The sequence below is a fragment of the Gymnogyps californianus genome, chromosome 8, assembly GCF_018139145.2.
Source record: "Gymnogyps californianus isolate 813 chromosome 8, ASM1813914v2, whole genome shotgun sequence".
Lineage (NCBI taxonomy): Eukaryota > Metazoa > Chordata > Aves > Accipitriformes > Cathartidae > Gymnogyps > Gymnogyps californianus.
This window is the reverse complement of record NC_059478.1, coordinates 33298088-33317003: the sequence shown is the minus strand read 5'-3', so window position 1 is coordinate 33317003 and position 18916 is coordinate 33298088. Positions and strand designations below refer to the sequence as shown.

Here is an 18916-nt window from a genome sequence, read left to right as displayed (position 1 = left end):
TGGGCTTGATGTAGAAATTACTGAGAGTAACTCTATAGCTATGTTATTCAGGAGGCAAGACTAGATTATGACAATAGACATTTTGGCCTTAGAATTTATGAAGCTATGAATATAAATAAGAATATGATTTACAGACCACACTTTTCTGAAGTTTGCCACACATGGATGGCAAGAGTGGAAACTCAATCCCCTCACTGAGAAAGAACTCAAGAGAGGGTCAAAATGCTACATAAAAACTCTTATCTCAATATCTTAACAAATTATACTGACTGCTTAGTTCATGAAAACAGTCTATGTATGTAAAGTAAGAGCTTGATTCTGCTCTTACATGTACTGGATATTATTTGACAGAAGTGTGCTGCAATACTCCAACACAAAGGTGGAGAGAAAACAAATCAAGCCAATGAGCCTCCATTTTCTAAGCTCTAATCATCATTAAATATCACTTTAAGCCACTTACAGCTTTGTTGGATTCCTCATCAGTCAAGCTTTTCATGACAACTTCCAAACTCGGGTCTTCTTCGCTGCTTGCAGGTTCGGTGCCACCATGATCCTGGTAGAAAGGATTGATAACAGTTTTTAAACAGAGCTATGATACCCCATAATAGCTAAAGAAAAAAATTAGGCAATTTTACCTTTTCTTTTGTTTTTCTAAACAAGTAGCAGCATGAAAAAGTAAAAAGATCCACAATTAAAGCATCCTAATGTCAGGAGACAAATAAGCAATACAAGTTTTGAAAGACAGACCTTGGTGTCCACTTGGCCAGCCTGAAGTACCATGAGGTAGTCCAATACTAGCACTTAGGTGCAGATCTGGGTCAACTTTCAAGGCCGGACTAATCCCTATCAACTGTGAAAACTGTTGAGTTTGTATTAAGAGGCCTTTCCAGACTTCTGTTGGGAGGGAGAGTTGCACGCATGCTCAGCACGTTAGAGGAAGCCCAGTTTCCTTCATACAATCTGAACAGGTCGGTAGCAGCAGGACTGAGTGCTCCACCCTGGAGGAATCAGTAAAGCCGAAGCTCTTCTCGTTAGAGCACATGGCCACCAAGCTCAGCAGGCTTCAGCCAGCACTGGAGCACAATCCTCAACTTGAGGCGCAAATGTAGCCTCAGGATTCAGGTACTTCTGCGCATTACTGTGAGAATACTGCGAATGACATTCAATGACAACTACTGGAGAACCAGCAAATGAAGGTAATGGCCCAAAAGACATAAGTATTTTCACCAAGATGTGCTCCAGAACTTTCTCCTGCATGGACTTTTTCTCTTTCTATAGAGGATTCCCAACAAAAATGGCCCTTGAAACATAAAATAGCACCATACTAAGTAGAAAAGCTTGTCTGATCAGGATTTTCTGATATTTTCTCTAGATAATAACTAGGATATATTTAAGAAGCATACGCTTGCAAGAAAAATTATTTCCTTCCCATAGCGACAATTAAAGTTAAGATAGATAGGAAATGACATCTTTTCAGGCAAAACGTTGTTAGAATTTAAAGGTTAGAGTATCATTAATTTGGTTACATGTAAAATTTAACGTGTTAATTCTCCTTCCCTTTTTTAAACCAACCAGTTCCTGAATCTGAAAAGATTTCTGATGTATTATTTTGATTTACTTTATTTTAAAATATAGTTTTAATACAATTAAGCCTTTGATCCAAATTTGGAGCTGTTCTCTCTTGCAAAGCAAAATGGACTACGTGGAACAAAGCAAATTTCAAGATCCTCAGTCCTAGAAGCAAAATTATTTCTGAATTTTCATTAGACATTTTACATTTAAGTGCACAATGAGAATTACGCAAATGTCTCGACCGCCACTTGAGCAGGTAAAGTACCTCTGCATTCGTACAAAGGCTCACTGTTCACTATCACAACAAAATATCTCATTCTGTGGCTTTCTGATGAATGAAACTTTTTTTAAAACAGATATTTTACAGTAATTAATATTTAATATACTTTGCTTCTGGTGGCTTGCCCACAGTATTACACCACAACATAGTGTTATCCTGCCCTGCAACTCCATGCAATGAAGCAAGACCCTGTTCTAAGGCATATTTACTGCTTACCACTTTCCATATTAAAATACCTTAATGAAGATAAAGAGAGAAGATGAAGAAAATTAACACAATAGTACATGGTAACTATGGCACCCTGATATTCTGTTACACTAGCCAGGCTGTTTAATGTGATCTGACAAGTTTCATGTATAGTGTATGTAACACACAATGTTAAATATTTATTTGGTATTTCAAAAATTTTTGAAGATATAATTTCAAGATATAATGCACAGTCAGATTTGGTTTGCTTGATTTAAAGACAGGAACGCTGACAAAGGAAAGCAATGTAAATTTCTATACAACAACAGTATCTTTTGGTTACATTTACTTCACATAATAAAAAGATACTAGCTCGAAGTAAAAGCCTGCATTTACTTATAAAACGGACACAACGTAGTAAGAGCTTGCCATTAATGCATGAAACTCAATCCACAAGCATCTACCTCTAAAGGCAAACATCACACATGAGGCTGAGCGCTTTGGTTTCCACATGCTGGTAGAGTCTAATTCCAGTCATTTGACCACAGCACAGAATGTGCCTAAACAAAGCTTCGTGGTTCATCCTGAAGACATAAATATTAAACAAAGCTGGGAACAAATGCAGGTATTAAAGAGTCAACAAAAATAAAATGAACTTGGGCTCTGTAAATTGTAGAGAAATTTGCAATCCACCAGCTGCACCTGGGACATGCTGCTTTTATGGAGGAGAGAACAAAAAGCCAAAGCACTGTCCAAAAATGACTCAGATCCAAACAAAAACTAAGCAGCTCTTGCACTGTACAGCACTATGCCTGTATGGAAGTAGCCGTCAGTGGTAATATAATCTGGAAAGCAACAGCAAGCGTGCGAACAGGAGATTCATCCACCGTTACCTAGCGCGGACCAGTGCTGTGGGATCACAGTAATGCTTATTGAAATACCAGGAGTTCAATGCACATGAATTTATCAGTTCAAGGCAAGACCAAACCTCAATTGAATTATAAAACATCTTTTGCTTTATTAGCTCGAATAGAAATAGAATTAAAAAGCAACAGCAAGGCTAACCATGTACTTTATCTAGAAAATTTAGTTACACCATATCGAGATGTCAAAATGCAAACAGTGTGGTGACACTGCAGGGATTCATGGTGCACAGGAGAGCAATCAGTCTACACCGGGGCTGAGATAGCAACTATAATGAAGAAAAACATTGGTAACATTACCACGCTAAGGAAGCTTTTGCATTGGAAGATTGTATGCTACAATACTGTGTACTAGAGCTCACTGCTTAAACAGCCCTCGTCTGCTCCTACAGGAAGAAAATGAGCAGGAATGAGAGAGTCCGATGCTGGGGCACAGGACAAAGTGGTGGACCAGGGCTCTCAGTTAGGCTGGGATTGTCTCAAGGGGCTCTTGTAATGCAAACCATGTACACAGTGACCTCTTTTACCGTGGCTAGTTGCTGGTCATCCCTACTTAGTTTTTAGAGATGCTCATAGGAGGGTATTCTGGGGGAAAAGGAACTTAGAAGGTGGGAGCTTTCCCCTGAAAAACGCTCATTTCTCTTCTGTAGGAGCATATCCTCGTTCCAGGCAAAAGATCCTCATCACGACTACTCTAACCAGCTGAAAAAGAAGCAGGATAGGAGATGGCAAGGTTTTCATTTGGAGACTTTTCTTTCTCCTGTACAGCAATAACTTGTTTAAATGCTGTCGTTAATGCCATGCTAGCCCTTTCAGTAACAACGAGATCAATAAAAAAAGACAGGGGAAAATACGCCTATTGGGTCAAGTTCCTACCCAATGCATTTTATGATTCAGGGTTTAATTAGACAAGGTGCTCAAATTTATAATGAACTGCTAATTATGATTAATCTATCTAATTTAGCAATCCCTAATTAAAAAAACAACCCACAAACCTTACCTCAATAGAAGAGTGGGAGCTGGAAGGTAACGGGAAAGGAGTAACAGCCATCTGATTGACCGCATCTTCGCTTCTGTAAAACAAACAACATATTACACACTAAACCATAACGGCCAAACTTTTCTTTTGACTTGGTTTTGCCCATTAAGAAAATACTCTTACGAGCATAAAAAGTAACTGTTTCTTACCAGAAATTAGAGCTTAGAAAAACACTTCATTTTTGCTTTTGTTCTTTGCTAGCAAACAGATTACATCCCTTCTTGGGACCACAGTAGTTTGATCTGGGACATACTGACATCGCATTATTTGGAAATCTAATTTTGTGTGGAATATCAGAGGATGCAGTTGGAGTTTATGGTCCCTACACATCAATAGATGTGCTAATACTTCGTTATCCTCTTCTAACAGTGTCTACATTTGTAGACCTGCTTGTTTATAGTCTAACATTCACATTACTGAAATATAATACCTGTTTTACTACAATAGATTGCTTTTTCTTTTTTGTTCATATTTGCTGTGGTTTTTTCTAAAAGATTCAATGTAAAAACTTGGAAGAATTTTTATAAAATGCAGGGAGAAGAAAACAGATGAACATTGATTCCCCCTACATATAAAGTGCATTATTTTTCAAAGATTCTTATTATATATGGCATCTTTTCCTCTATCCTCTTTAAAATGCATTCCTAAGTTGACATTTGATTACTTTGTAACTTTCAAAAGCCTTTTTTTTTTTTTTTTTTTAAGTTAAATAGCATTCTGCCTTGCTAATGTTTTTCCTCAACTGCCATTTAAAATTATTTGGCTTGTGGAATTAGCTCTGCATTTTTTTGGCCTGTGTAGAACTGAACCAAGTAAAATACAACTTCAGTGATATTGTTTAAGGCAAATCTGGGGTATATGAAAAAAAAGACCCCAAATTTTGCTTCAAAAACTGTACTGATGCACCTCTTTATTTTGGGGGTGAACAACTCTCACAGAACACAGAAGCCAGGAACATGATGCAAACCCCACTTTGCTAAAGATTCAGTACTATCACACAGCCTCTGCTCGCCAAAACATGACAGAGGAGGAACCAGTAATACTGCTGCTTTGCAGATACAGATCTTGAGATGAAAGGACATGACTTCTCATGCAGTGGGTCTTCTGGGTTTGATTTCTGGTCCTATCTACTACCTTCCAGGTTATTGTAACACAAGCAGAATTTTTTCCTCTTTAATTTCTGGAATAAAATATTAGACTAGTATGTGTTTAAAAACATTTTACCAAAGTGTCTGAAAGAAAAAAGTCTCATTTTATCCCTCAAGAGTTAAACACATGAAGCTAGCATGTTCTGATCGCTGAAAGACAACACTGTAAATCAATAGCTCTCAGCAGAGCAGCATATGGGAAATTCAGTCACAGGCATTTGAAATGATAAATCCTGCAGGCAAAGGTTGGTGAATTCATTTACTTATCTTCAACCAAACAGCCATACAATTCAAAGGAATTGGTTCTGTGCTGCTCATTTTTGTACTCGCTCCCAGCCTCTGCTCTTGGCCCTGCTCAAAGCCTTGCAAGAATCAGAAACCATGCTAAGATCAAAACCAGAGTGGCCCACGATGCAGAAACACGCGTGCACAGGGCCAAGGCAGAAATCTGAGGAATGCACAGAATCAAGCCCATGAATTTCATAAGCGTTTCGCAATTTCCAAGTGCATTTGACCCCATAAGGCATATTAGGCAAGGACATTTTTCCTCCTCTTATCTTCATGAGACATCGATCTAATTATGTTGCTTTTCTAACCTGTAAGAATAAATCAGCAAATGTAAGGTGTCTAAGAGACCTAGCAATTTTTACTTGACTGTAGAGGTTTTTCTGACAATAGTTTATATGAAGCACAAACAGCATGAAAACTAACAACACTTCTGTAGCTTACAGTGCATGCTGCATACCTTGCAATTAGGAGCAAACTCGAAAATAACAAGGTATGTATAAACCTTTGTAAGAAATATTCTAAAAATTGCTAAACAGAAGCTTCATGATCTGCATGACAAAGTGGGGTGTAATTAGTTATACAAACTAGTTTCTACTTCATATATACACACAAAATGTTTTTTTTCCAATCACTGGGCAAACATCTTTATGCAGTTTTAAATGGATGACCATTTTTATTCCAAGCGATAAAAAACCACTCACAGTAATTCCCTGGAAAAAAATGCAAAAAATAAAAAACCCCAAGGTTACGAAGTGTCACAACTTGTAATCTCCCCCTGCTAGGACTCGTACATATTTAAATACTTTAATGCTGCTTCAAAGGAGAATGCTTCAAAGCAGAATCAAAGTGGGAACCTATTTTAAAGTGACAGATCTAATAATAAATTGCTCTTTCTGCTCTCCACTTCCATAAGTGTCCTCAACTAAAACATGAATTTATTTACAACTAAAAGGAGCAATCATTTTCTTTTGATGCAGGAGCAGACAACTTAGAAGTCTGAACATCATATTCAAATTACAGTGACTGCAAATGAGCATTCAATGTATTTGCCAATAGTTGCTACATAACCACCTCCGAGAAAGCTGTTCTCAGTTACCAGTGCTCAATATTGCTTGAGGTTAAGATGTCTAAACCCTTCACAGTCAAGACACAGCTTCATACTCTCAGGGTCAAAGCAACATACAATGCAATTTATACAGCAGGGAGGCTCAGACGCTTCCTCTCCGTTATCTGCAGAAATGATGAACATCCACCACTCTTGTTCCAGCTCTTATACTGGTTTGTATAAGACGCTGGGACGGCAGCCCACCTCCTTGCTGAGCTCGTGCACCAGAGAGCGGTTTATATTTCATCAGTTGCATATAAACTGAATAGGGAAGGAATTCATCACTCCTCCCACAAATACTTCTATTGCTTCTAACCTCTCAGGGTGAGTTTCAGAGTGAAAATGGGAATTAGATCTGCTTGGAGGTTAGAGTGCCTATTGCTTGTACCAACATCACTAATGATAGCTCGATACTGAAGAAACAAGCAGCTTTCCTCACTGCAAACATCACAGGAAGCAAGACCAAAGCAATATGTAAGTGGCAAAGACTCTTTAAACTTTAGAAAAGCTCATACCCTTTCAGATTTATTTGATTAGATTGCCATACTTTACTACATTTTACTTCCTTTCTAGTCTAAATAGGACCCCTGGACATTCCCCATCCTTTCTCACTGACCAAAGAGAACTTCTGATGTTTTGCTCCATCTAACAACTGCACCTCCGATGAAGGGGGAGATGTACAGCTTAAGCAAAGACAAACACAGTTATTATTGACTAATAATTAACTACCATAAACACTTGGCACAAAAGAAGCCTAAAGAGAGCAATATGCAAATATCAATCTAAAGGGATTACTCATTCCATGCTGCAGAAAGTAAGCCTGAAGGGAAGTTCAAGTTGTGTGCTGTAAGGCTTTGGCTAGTCTGCCCTGCAACGCTGTGCTGCACTTACCAGAAAGCTGTCTCTGGCACTTCAGAGGAATGTCACACACAGCTGGAATGGTCTATGAAGCATTCAGAAAGTTATCTTTCTAGAGACAATAATCAGAAGTCACAGCCTCAGCCAAATTCAGGGGTTTTTCATTTGCTCATCAACCTCAGACCTGTAATTCTTGAATTCAGGTTCCCTGACTGCCTTTGAGGACATTTTCTGTTTTCCATTTTACTTACTCTTACGTCTCTCAGGTTTGTGATGGTATAAGCTCACTGTCATGTAATGCTAAGAAAATCCTTGTTGAGCATGCTGAATGAGATTCATTACCTGTCTAAAGCAGAGGATCTTGTCTAAGATAGTGTCCAAACTTCTACAATCAGTGCAAAATCAAGACAAATCCCAAACCAGATCCACTCAGAAGCGCAACTCATCCCAGCACCTAAATGACCTAATTTAGGACAGAATGAACTGAATTGCTCTTTGGAGGTTCCTGACAACTGTTCACTAATCACAGAAGTCCAGATGACCTCTAGATGTCTAAACTAAGGGAGATGAACCTCCTGCCAAACTATCTGCAACTACACAGTTCATCAACACTGAAAGATCATTTGACAACAGCTTTGTAAGGGGTTGTGGATGCCTTTTGGGAATACAAAGTACATCAAGAATCAGGAGAAAAACCCAATAGCTTGTATGCCGTTGCATGACATCTTAGTTGGAACAGATCTGCAGACCAAGTGAATGAACAACGTTTGCCCAGTAACCCTTAGGACTCCCACTGGTTGTGACACCAGGGCATAAAACCCTGCACATTATTGAAAACTTATATTGTCCACGTCCTGCTTGTCAAAAAAAAAAGAAAAATCAGGTCAGGATCTCGTATTTTCTCATCTTTGTTTTCCCTCTAGAAGTTCCTTTGGAAAAGAGGAGCTGTAGGAAAGTTGCACACTGAGAAGGCACGCTGGATTTTTTCCTTCAGCTCGGTCAAGGCAAAACCTTTGTATTGTGCATCTTCTTGAAAAATCTCTCCAACTAACAGCAAGATCAGTCTTGTTCTCAGTTTCCTCTCCATCCACTCCTAACTATGTGAGAGCCAAATGCATACAGATATTTTAAATGAACAACTAATGTTCATATAAACTGCAGCTTAGGTCATCAAAGGTTTGAAAGAGCCCAAATTACTTAACTTCCTCAACCATGCACTTGTTCCCACATGTGTATGACAGCAAGGAGGAAACAGCTCTGAAAAAACAGGAAAAGTTCAAACTTGCACACACAGTGTCTGGCAAGAGTTTATTTTTAAAGCTTTCCCACATGAAAGAACCTAAACAATCAAAGCAAGTAAAAACAGAGTTTATACTATTAAAATATGAGCAATTATGTAAGTTAGAACAAACTTAAAGCAAAAATAATTTCTAAAGCATGACAGTATTTCAGACTCTGGCATATACCATACAACGTTACTTATAGAGGCTCTAAAAGAAGAGCAAAGACTCAGTGACAAAGTCACAGCAATGCAGAGCGTTAAATGGCACCGAGAACCAGCCGACCCAGCCACTGCCCTTGCTTTACCAGTCCTCAGAGTATAAGGAACTCTCTCCTTTGCGTGTCACCATAAATAACAAGAGATCAGTCTTTACAATTACACCTAGAAATGGAAGGAGGGGTTAGGTGACAGAGATTTGTGGGCTTCGCTGAGAAGCTACAAGCCCATCACCAGAAAGCAATGATAACAGAACGAATGACTGCAGTGTGGGAGGATGACTCTGGACAGCTAACAGATGCTATTTAAATAAGCAAAATCCTACAGTACTTTACTCTTAAAGCATTTCTCATGTTTCATCACAGCACAAGACAATTTTCTTTTAAGGAATAAAGGTATACCAAAGAATGAATCACAGAACTGAACACAATGGGATGATGGTTTGAAATCAGTGGCATTCACTTTGATTCAAGCATTTAAACTATATTTGATCTGCTTATTATACCAACACTGAAGCACCAAAACAGATTAAAGGCAGTTAATTGAGCATGGAAAAAACATTGAATTTGCTGAATCACAAAATTCTCACTGTAAAAGAGCATTCTGATATAAACTGGATTTCCTACTACAGATGTAAAATCTAATTATATTGTTTTATTATGCATCTTAAAAGAACGGACTTATAATGCATGAACAAAAACCACAAATGGATACAAAACCCAGTCTATTTTGAGAACTAGGGCACAGAGACTCCTACAAGAAGCAAGTCCCTTTCTCATATTACTACCTGGCTAATTCCTGTTGTTGGAGACTCAGGCCAAGAATTTCAAAAGACAGCTAAGACCCTTACATGCCCTATTGCCACGGACTTCCACTAGCGCTTCCATAGCAAGACACCTTTATATGCCTTGGAAAGCTGCAGTCAAATTATTATTTATTTCTGATATTCAGAAATCAAAAAGACAATCCGTATTTGCCACAGTAGCTTGGGTTAATGCAGCAGCTGTAAGACTTTGAGGTCAGATAAAACGTGACTGGACACTAATCAAAGGAAGCACTCGGACTGAGCCATTTCATCTCAGGAAAATCTTGCCGTGCTTGGGCAATTGGTTTGTTTGTTTGATAAACTGGGTGAGCAGGTTAAATGCCTTCAAATTTGTTACTCTAGAAGGCTACAAAGCACAAGACGCACTGAATATTAAAAAAAAAAAAAAAAAAAAAAAAAAAAAAGTGACACTATAACTGCAAATCTCTTAGATGCTATTACAAGCTCATGTAATTAATGAGACCACTGGGAAACAGTGCTGTGTTAAGACCTGTATTTTGGAATCTGGCCAAAATCAACTGTTTTAAATAATCATCATCAACTTAATTGAGGAAAAGATGCTCATAAACCAGAGCGAGAAGCCTTCAAATATAAGGGGACGTCTGTGATTCTCACAAGACTTACTGCCTATGTCTCATCAGCAAAAATTTCAGGAAAGGGTGGAAATGCAATTGTAGCACTACCTGAGTATAAAAACAGTGTGAACAGATTTTTATAGCACAGACGGTAAGTTAGGATTTTAGTAAGAAGTCAAAAAGGCTGAGGACACCTTCTATTCTTTATTTTTTCCTAGAAAAAATAAATTTGGGTGCAACAAACTCCAAGTTATTTAATGATAGTTATTACAGTTGTCACAGAAAGGCTTTTCTGTACCCAGGAATTTCTCGGCTTCTTTCGTAACTGATTAAAGAGTTTATAGAAACATCCCCCTGCCCTGTACATGAACCAAAACACCAGAAGTAGGAAAATCTTGATGCTGTTTCCTGCTTCAAAGTGAAAAGCAGCATGCTTATCACTGAGCATCCTTCATCTGAGGAAAAGAAGGCCTCAGGATATCAAAGAGGGCACTTTTTAATAATAGTCCAAGAGTCCCACCAGTTTTGCTTTTATGTCCTAGGTCAGCTCAGTCAGGCATGCAGGAACTTTTTAGGCTGCAGAATGATGTATTTCTGGAAAACTATAACCTACTCAGGCCTTTCACTTGTGAAATTAGAATATTAATATCTTCATGCACATGAAGGCCAAATCCATTTCTCTCGTAACTCCTGCAGTACACATTATTTTGCTACGGTGAGCTGTTGGCCTCTTTTACTGTGCTCCAGGATGTGTTTTGGCTATGTTATGCTATGGGCCTTCCACCTTTAAAAGAAGTTGCACGGATAACAGTTCTCAGGAGGAGGAAAGTAGTATTTCTGTTGCAACTGGCTCCTCCTCATTTTCAAAGCATAACAAATGTAACGGTATCCTGCTCTTTCCACATCATTAGAGCCCAGAGGAACATATCTGAAATCAGCCAAGCAGCAAACCTACCAGGAGAGCTGAGTCTGCTACACTCAGCGCTTTGTTCTCAGCTGGAAAAGCTATTGCACATGCACTTACGAGAGATGGATGGAGATTCAAGATGCCTGTTGCTGCTCTTATTTACTACAGCTGGCACTACAATACATTAAGTAGTGGCATTTCAATACCCTCATTTTATATTATAGTTTTAAAATAAGTTGATAAAGCAGGAAAAAACTTTTTCTACCAAGCTGCACCACGGACAAGACTTCTGGGACCGGCACAGTCTTGTGGTTCGTGTTTTCAGTCAATCATGTCCACTGGTTTTGTGGTCTAAGGTGTCGGAACGGGGAGCACCAAGATAGAATGGGCTCATGGAATATAGGTTGCATGAGAAAAGAAAATTATTCTCATTTCTCCTTAAAATTCACCTTTAAGAGAGACAGTCTAATTTGGCTTTGCTAAAATTTTGAAACACCTATCTTACTATGAGAAGTTGACCATACATCAAAAAAAAGGTGACATTAGTTTTCTCCCCGTGTTAGAGCCAGTGCTCTAGTTACTAATGACATTCTCTCAGTGGGAGAATTTCTTTTCATTGCTGTTCGAACGGCTGCTCAGGTCAGGCAAACAGACCCATCAGTTGTCAGTGTACTCTAATGCAAGGCCGAGAGCAGTGACAAGATGCGTGCTCTTGGGAAGTGTGAAGATACAAGTTTACAACCTCAGCAGCAGCATTTAAAAATACAAACTTTTTTTTTTTTAGACTCTAGAGACAGAAACAAGAATTATCCAATGGTATTTCCAATATCTATTGATTATGATCATTAAGACAACTTTTTGTCTTGAAATTCACATCTACACAGACAATCTGAAAAGGGGAATTATGGCTAAGAACTGACATGGCCTTTACATCTTAAACACGATACAAAATATGTAGCAAGGATTTCCAATCCATGGGTGACTGGAGCTAACACGCACCCTTCGTTGCAGCTCTGTGGAGTGACGTGCTCTGCAGCCGGCTGCGGTGCTCAGTGCAGCAAGGCAGGTTACAAGAAGCCCACGCTCTCCGTGCTGCCTGACAGCACTAAACCCAGCCCTGGGTTTTGGTTTCCTAAGTTGTGGTTCTGCCTCTGGAGCTTCCAACCAGACACATTTTCCACATGCAATTAAGCAATGGTGAGTGAGTTGTTGTACATGACGTTTAATTTTCAATAGCTGGGGAAAGTAACACGGGAGCTGCAGGCAAGATCATTAATCTCCTCCAGATCCTCTGTGCTGCCAAGTATAGCAACTCATTCTTCACTGCGCTAATGCCGCTCTTCCATCATTTCTGTGTATGCTGTGCCAGACAGAGCCATGCGAGTAAATGTACACATTTATATGCATTCACCCACAGATTATTACATTGTTCACAGGTAAGCTGTGTATGAGCGAAGAATATAAAACAATATCAAGTATGATGTATCTGTTGGTGGAAAGACCATATTATAAAATGGCACGGGGATAAGTGCCCAACGAAAGTCACAGCCGGAATAGATGCATTTATGAAATTCCAATATATTAAAGCATATATGAGTTCTGGGAAAGAGGCAGCTTCTTCCCAGACCTCCCGCCCAGGGTCATCAAAGTAACACTTCCTGAACTACAGAGTGAATGCATGGAGGTGTCCTTAATTCACATACAAAGAGGAAAAATTTTCATGCTTGGAGTAAAAGAAAAGATGCCCACATGTAATTCTTATGCAGATGAAAGGTTGTTTTAGCATATTCCCTCCTACAGAAGCCATACCAGTGCTCCTCATCAAAGTCAGGTCCCCCCTCTATACAAATAAGCCCTAGCTCACTTTTTAAATCCTCTTTTGATGCCCATACAAAGCTATCCTTCACACATCCACCCAGCCCGTGCTCCATGCACTCCACCCACACTTGCCTGCTCCTCTCACAGCAGCTCCCCTCTCCAGCCCCAAGCCTCTGCACCATTTTCATTCCCTTCTGGCAGTCTGGGTGAAGCAAGCTGCCCACCCCGTCTTTGTGCTGGCAGAACCAACCTAAAGCACTTTAGTAAGTTGCGGGAGAAGCAGTTCTTATCAGGGTGCTCTCAAGCCCAAGAGGGTCAGCTCAAGTCTTCAGCAGACACCCCTAAAATAGGCATTCAATTACATTAGATCTTTTTTTCTTTTTTTCTTTTTTTTTTTTTTTTTACATTATTAAGGAGAACTCTTCAACTGTCCTGAGAAGAATAGTCAAGGAAAAGGTTTATTTCACTTCAAAGAGAACTAAGCAAGTTCAGCATTTTCAAAACAGGCTAAATATGTAAATATGTAATGTAGGCTAAAGTGTAAACAAATCTTTTGATGAGAACTGTTCTTACCGTATGAAAACCAGCTTGACCTTTGATGGGGCAGTCTTAATGATTGCAGAAGCATTCTGATGACTTCTTCCATACAATATCTGATTGTTTATCTGTTAAAAGAAAATGAAGATTTTCATGTAAGTGGAGAAGTATGCACTGTTTTAATTTATACCCGCAAGACTTCCAAATTTACTGTGGGATAAAGAGATAAGACTCAAAGAAAATGCAGTCCACAAAATATAAATCGCATAACTTTTGAGGTTCTTTCAGACAGGAATACCAATGTTGCACTGATAGATATACCTGTCTGTACAGTGTTGTAGAGACAGAAATACCAGAGCTGAGGCACTAAGAGCCTCTTTCAGGCACAGCTGTGCTGCAGAAAGATGTCGTATGATAAGCACATAGGAGGAGACGGGCACTGCTCAGCTCGGCCTTGGACTGCCCAAGGCTGTCGCCCGCTCCCTCACCCAACTACTGGAGGAGGACGGGGGGTAGTCTGCAACTCAGCAGCAACACTTCAACCGTTTCTCATCAGCTTTCTTATCGTTCCTTTTGAAAGGATAAATCCTAATTTGATTTTAAGAACATCCTGCTTCTCATACTGATTCCATAATGGACCACAGCATTGCAGCCTTAGAACGGATTTTAAAACATTACATTTTCAGCATCTTAGACTCCAATTTATCAAAGAAAAAACACTGTATTAATAGCAAAACATTCCAAGTTTTATTCTAGACCAATATAAAACAGGAACCAATGCAGAGCTAATTTAGTCTTATTAGTAAGCCACAAATGAGAGAAATCACCTACTCTTTTTCACAGATCCATAGAATGGATTTTAAGTATTGTTCCCAGATTTTTGGAAAACAACTTGATCTGAGAAGAATCATATAGATATGACAACAGCATAGATTTTGAGACAGGCACTCCTATACCTTACCTACAGGCAACCGGCGGTTTAGGAAAACTTGCTGTTAAGATTGTGCTGACTCCTCAGTTCCGCTGAAGGAAACAGAACTGATAGCCATGGAGACAAAGGACAATTTAAGGACATGCCACATCACTTTTGCTGTGATGGATCAAACACCTAAGCACAGCAACAGACACCAAGTACTACTTTGGACGCTTTTGCTGTGCGCAAGCAAATGCTGCAGTTTTCAGAGGGAAATAGCTTCGCTTTAATACAGTATGTGCTTCAGGACTTTTCTTTCTGTAGGAACTAGAAGTCTTCTCCCAGTTTGAGGAAACTAAGACACTTACTGTCTCCCAGTGCCATGCTCAGTGAGTGGGACTTCAACAAGGACAACGGCATCTCTGAGATCAATATAGTAGTTACTTCCAAGCCAACGAAAAGCATACTCAGCATCATACCACAAAAATAACCTGCTGTGTAAAAATGGAATATTTAAAGCATTTCATTCATTTCACAGGCAGGGCTTGTGATTAACACCTTGCTCCACCTCAGCCTGCCCGCAATGCCCTGAGTTTCTTGGGCTTCAGCTCCACTTTGTTAATGCCTCCCATCTCAGAGGTATCCCAAGAGGATGCTCGCCTTTCAGCTCAGGCATCGCACAAACTACAATCATGAAGATCATAGGCAGAACAGAAGGTAAATATGAATACCACAATAAATTTAAAGAAAGTAAAAGCTGAGCTGAGTATGATGGGAAAAAAACCCCACTATGGCAAGAAGATTAACAAAACCCTTGAGCAGTTTCTTCGTTGTACCCTGATGATTTTCAGTTTTACAACTAAACTGAAGCGAACACTCAGCAAGGTGGTGAAGGAAAGCATTCTCTCCTGACAGCAGGGAGCAGGACTACTAGAGCTGTCTTCCTTCAGCTTCGACAATTTAGACTGGAATAAGCATCAAGATAACAACGATCTGTGGAAGAACAATTATTTACCTACACCTGAATACCTGTAAACATAAACATGGAAACTAATTCAAAGCTTCATTTAACATCTTGTATTTTGTCCAAAAAAGAAGGCAAAACTTTAAAGATGAAGAAAAAAAAATTGAAATTAATAGTATTTGGAGTCATGATGTTAGTTCAGGTTCATGGTTCAGCACGTCCCATGTCTTGCCGTCTAAGCAAGCATCAGAGGCTTCCAAGCACGCAGAATAATCTGCTATTTAACTCTGTCAAAATTCTCATTCCAAGCATCTTGATTAGATTAATGCACCTCTCTGGAGCTGGAGTGTTCATACACCCTTCCAAAGTGAGCAGCCAGCTTCATTTCAATACTGCAATTTTTTCCTCCCACTCTTAATTTAAAATGTAATATTTACATTCACATTTGATATACCAATGCTGTTTAAAACAATAATGATAATGGAGCCCAGGAACAATTTACTAGTAAATATAGAAGGACTTTTTGCTACTGAAAATGTTTGTATTGGATTTTAGTTTTGTGTTCTTAGAAGATTTTTTCATTCAAACAAGAAATAACCGGCCAAGTCTTACAGCCTTGTGTCATACAGGCTATTTGGTCATATTGGCAACTTCACAACACTCCCATCTTTTTTTCAATGGATCAAAACAACATGCAAGTTCATCAGTTAAATAAGGACAACGCAAGGACAAGAATAAAACCCCTAATACTTGATTATTCATTAAGATTGAAGTGCAAACCATTTACCTACCAAGTTGCTTACTGTATAAAGAGAGAACCAAGAAAGGTCTACGACAGTCTGAGCTGGCATGAAACAATCAGCACTGAGGAAATAGCATCACACCAACATTCGTAAGGGTTTAATATGGTTCTGTTTGCAACTGCCATGGTTGCAAAGATAGGGCAAGAAGCAACATCCTAGGCCACGCGTTCTTGATCAAAGATAAATTTAAAAATCTGGTGGCAAAAATGAATGCTCAGTTGCATTCTGGCTTCAAGCTGGACTTGAAACTTTCAGCAAGTTTGTTGACTTAATTTCTCTAAGTTCAAAAATATTCATTGGGAACACTGTATGCTTTACAAATTGTTTGGATTTAGTTGAATTACCATCAATTTTTCTAAACAGCAGACTTCTTAGATTAAAATTTATAGTCTTTACTCTGGCTAAATTAATCCTATTCACTAGATGTATCAAATAGTCCAAAATTTAATTAGCTGTGAGCTGGGTCTGTAAGTTATAATTATTTAATTACAGCAAAATGAAAGGATAATCAAAGTAATATATCTCTACGAGGTTTTGGACTGTCCCACATAGTTATTACAGCCAGTATTAATTTTTCTTTTTTTTTTAAAAAAAAGGTCACTTTCTTTTGCAAAGTAAATTAATGTTCCATTAGCTTCAGATACCACAGTGATGAGCAAAGCACAAAAGCCTACTTAAAACAAAAAAGAGAACATCTAGGACTTCATAAGCAACACCATTTTAAATCTTTCAAATTAAATAAAGTAACACGTCAGATTAACCAAATGGTACTCTGGGAGTCAAAACCTATAAATCTGTGCTTTACTTTTTTCATTAGAGATTAGAAAAGAAAAACAAAGCTTTGACTAAGCAAAAGAAATAAACCGATCTAAATCAACCTTAACTCTTCTTTAAATGTCTCTTCACATAACTTCTTGGAAAGACAGCAGAGAACAGAGAAAGATAAAAACATGCTACAGGTATGAGGTCAGGTCAGCACACTTATGTTCAATCTTTAATATAACCCTGCACTGCTTTATGGCAGATTTTATCACATATCCCAAATGTACTGTTGCTTTCACCTACAAAAGTTTTGTTTTACAGTTTCATACACTATAGTAGCAGAAAGTACAAACTCACTGAAATCTGAACTCTTAACAGAAAAAAATTTAAGGGATTGTTCGCTTCTCAAACTTTAATTTGCAGGAGAGAAACATTAGATATGGATTTAAAAAAAAAAGCGCACTGTTTTTACTATGTGGCAGTAATGGAAATCCATAAAATTAGTATCATCTGATTTTTATGAAAATCAAGTTAAAAGATATCCCAAAGCTAGTAAAAGAACTGGCATAGCTTTCTATAATAATTATTTCTTTGTACCAATTAGGTTCCTTCTAACCACAGGACTTAGAGCATGTAGACTCTCTGAAACAATGGGAAAAGTTTCAAAAACTTCTTGATCAGCCAAATTATGTAGACTGAAGCCCCATAAAATACACCAAACCCCCAAATAATAAAGCACGAGGAAAACATTGGAAAGAAAAAAAATAATTAATTAGAATGTGAATTCTTCTTTCCTCACCAAATTTCTTGCACAGCACACATTCAAACATGTGCATCATCTAAAGTGATCAACAGACCGTGAACTCCATAAAGACAGAAAATCTCCTGCCCTGCATTTCAGTTTAGCTTTGCTGTTGGCTCGGCAGGCAGCGGACCCCTGCGGTTCCCCACCTAGAGACTGCGGAAAGAGAGACAGGACGACAGAAAACCCCCGATTGCCTGTGCCCTTGTGCACAACCAGCTTTCCAATTACAGCTTTACCTTATTTGCAGCTTTAAAAATCACCACCCAACACTAACCTTAATTGGTAACCTGTATACAAAGTATATGAAAAAAGTATTTGTACCTTCCTATGAAAAGACCAGAAGGACATCATCCCTCAACACTACCTTCAGTAAACGAATTGAGAAACAGAAGCTATGACTATTGTGTTTAAATAGGAATAAAAAAAAAAAAAAAAAAAAATCACCACTAGAGTTAATCATTCAAGATGACTCTTCTGACGTCAAAACCTCACTACCTTTCTACGTTCAAGTTACTGTCCCTCTTGAGGGACAGTGCCACTTGCCTAATCCAAAGTAACCGTCTTCACACAGGAAAAAGATAACAATCCCACAACAAATAAACTGAGACTAAAACGCCAATGCCCCACATTCTAAAATAGAAGTGGCATTGTGAATTTGGCTGGGTAGTTCATTTACTTGGGCAAAATACTGATGTATCTATTATATTATTACAGCATAACTTATATTTATCTAAGAATCTTAACATAAAATAGCAATAAAAATACATTTAGCACAAAAGCCCTCTGGCTTTGAGCTATGATAAAAATGGCATAACAAAAGAAAACAAAATAATTGCCTCTCATGCAACAGTCCAGAATGGACAATAGGCAAACTTGTACAGGGATTCTTGACTATGAAGACTAGCTTTCACTCTTTGAAGAAGTGCTGTGGCCTCCTACAGCAAGACATCCAAACGAACAGCTTCCTTCCACCTCCTGCCCCATTTTCAGCAAGATAAGCAGGGACAGGAAGATGGCAGAAAATCCCAACATCAGTAATTTAGCCTAACAGGGCTCTGAACAGCTTGGTTTATTAATAGAACACAGTTGACTCTCTTATGGAGAGATGA

At 38.6% G+C, this 18916-nt stretch overlaps 1 protein-coding gene across 1 annotated transcript in view; it reads right to left on the bottom strand.

Moving 5' to 3' along the window:
• PATJ (PATJ crumbs cell polarity complex component) overlaps positions 1–18916 on the bottom strand; it is a 149740-nt gene that overhangs the window by 39785 nt on the left and 91039 nt on the right. Inside the window, exons 29-31 of the mRNA XM_050900983.1 lie at positions 13597–13688; positions 3962–4034; positions 461–553 (exon numbers count right to left, since the gene is read on the bottom strand). Of these exons, the coding sequence (XP_050756940.1) occupies positions 461–553; positions 3962–4034; positions 13597–13688 (258 nt within the window). The remainder of the gene's footprint in view (positions 1–460; positions 554–3961; positions 4035–13596; positions 13689–18916) is intronic.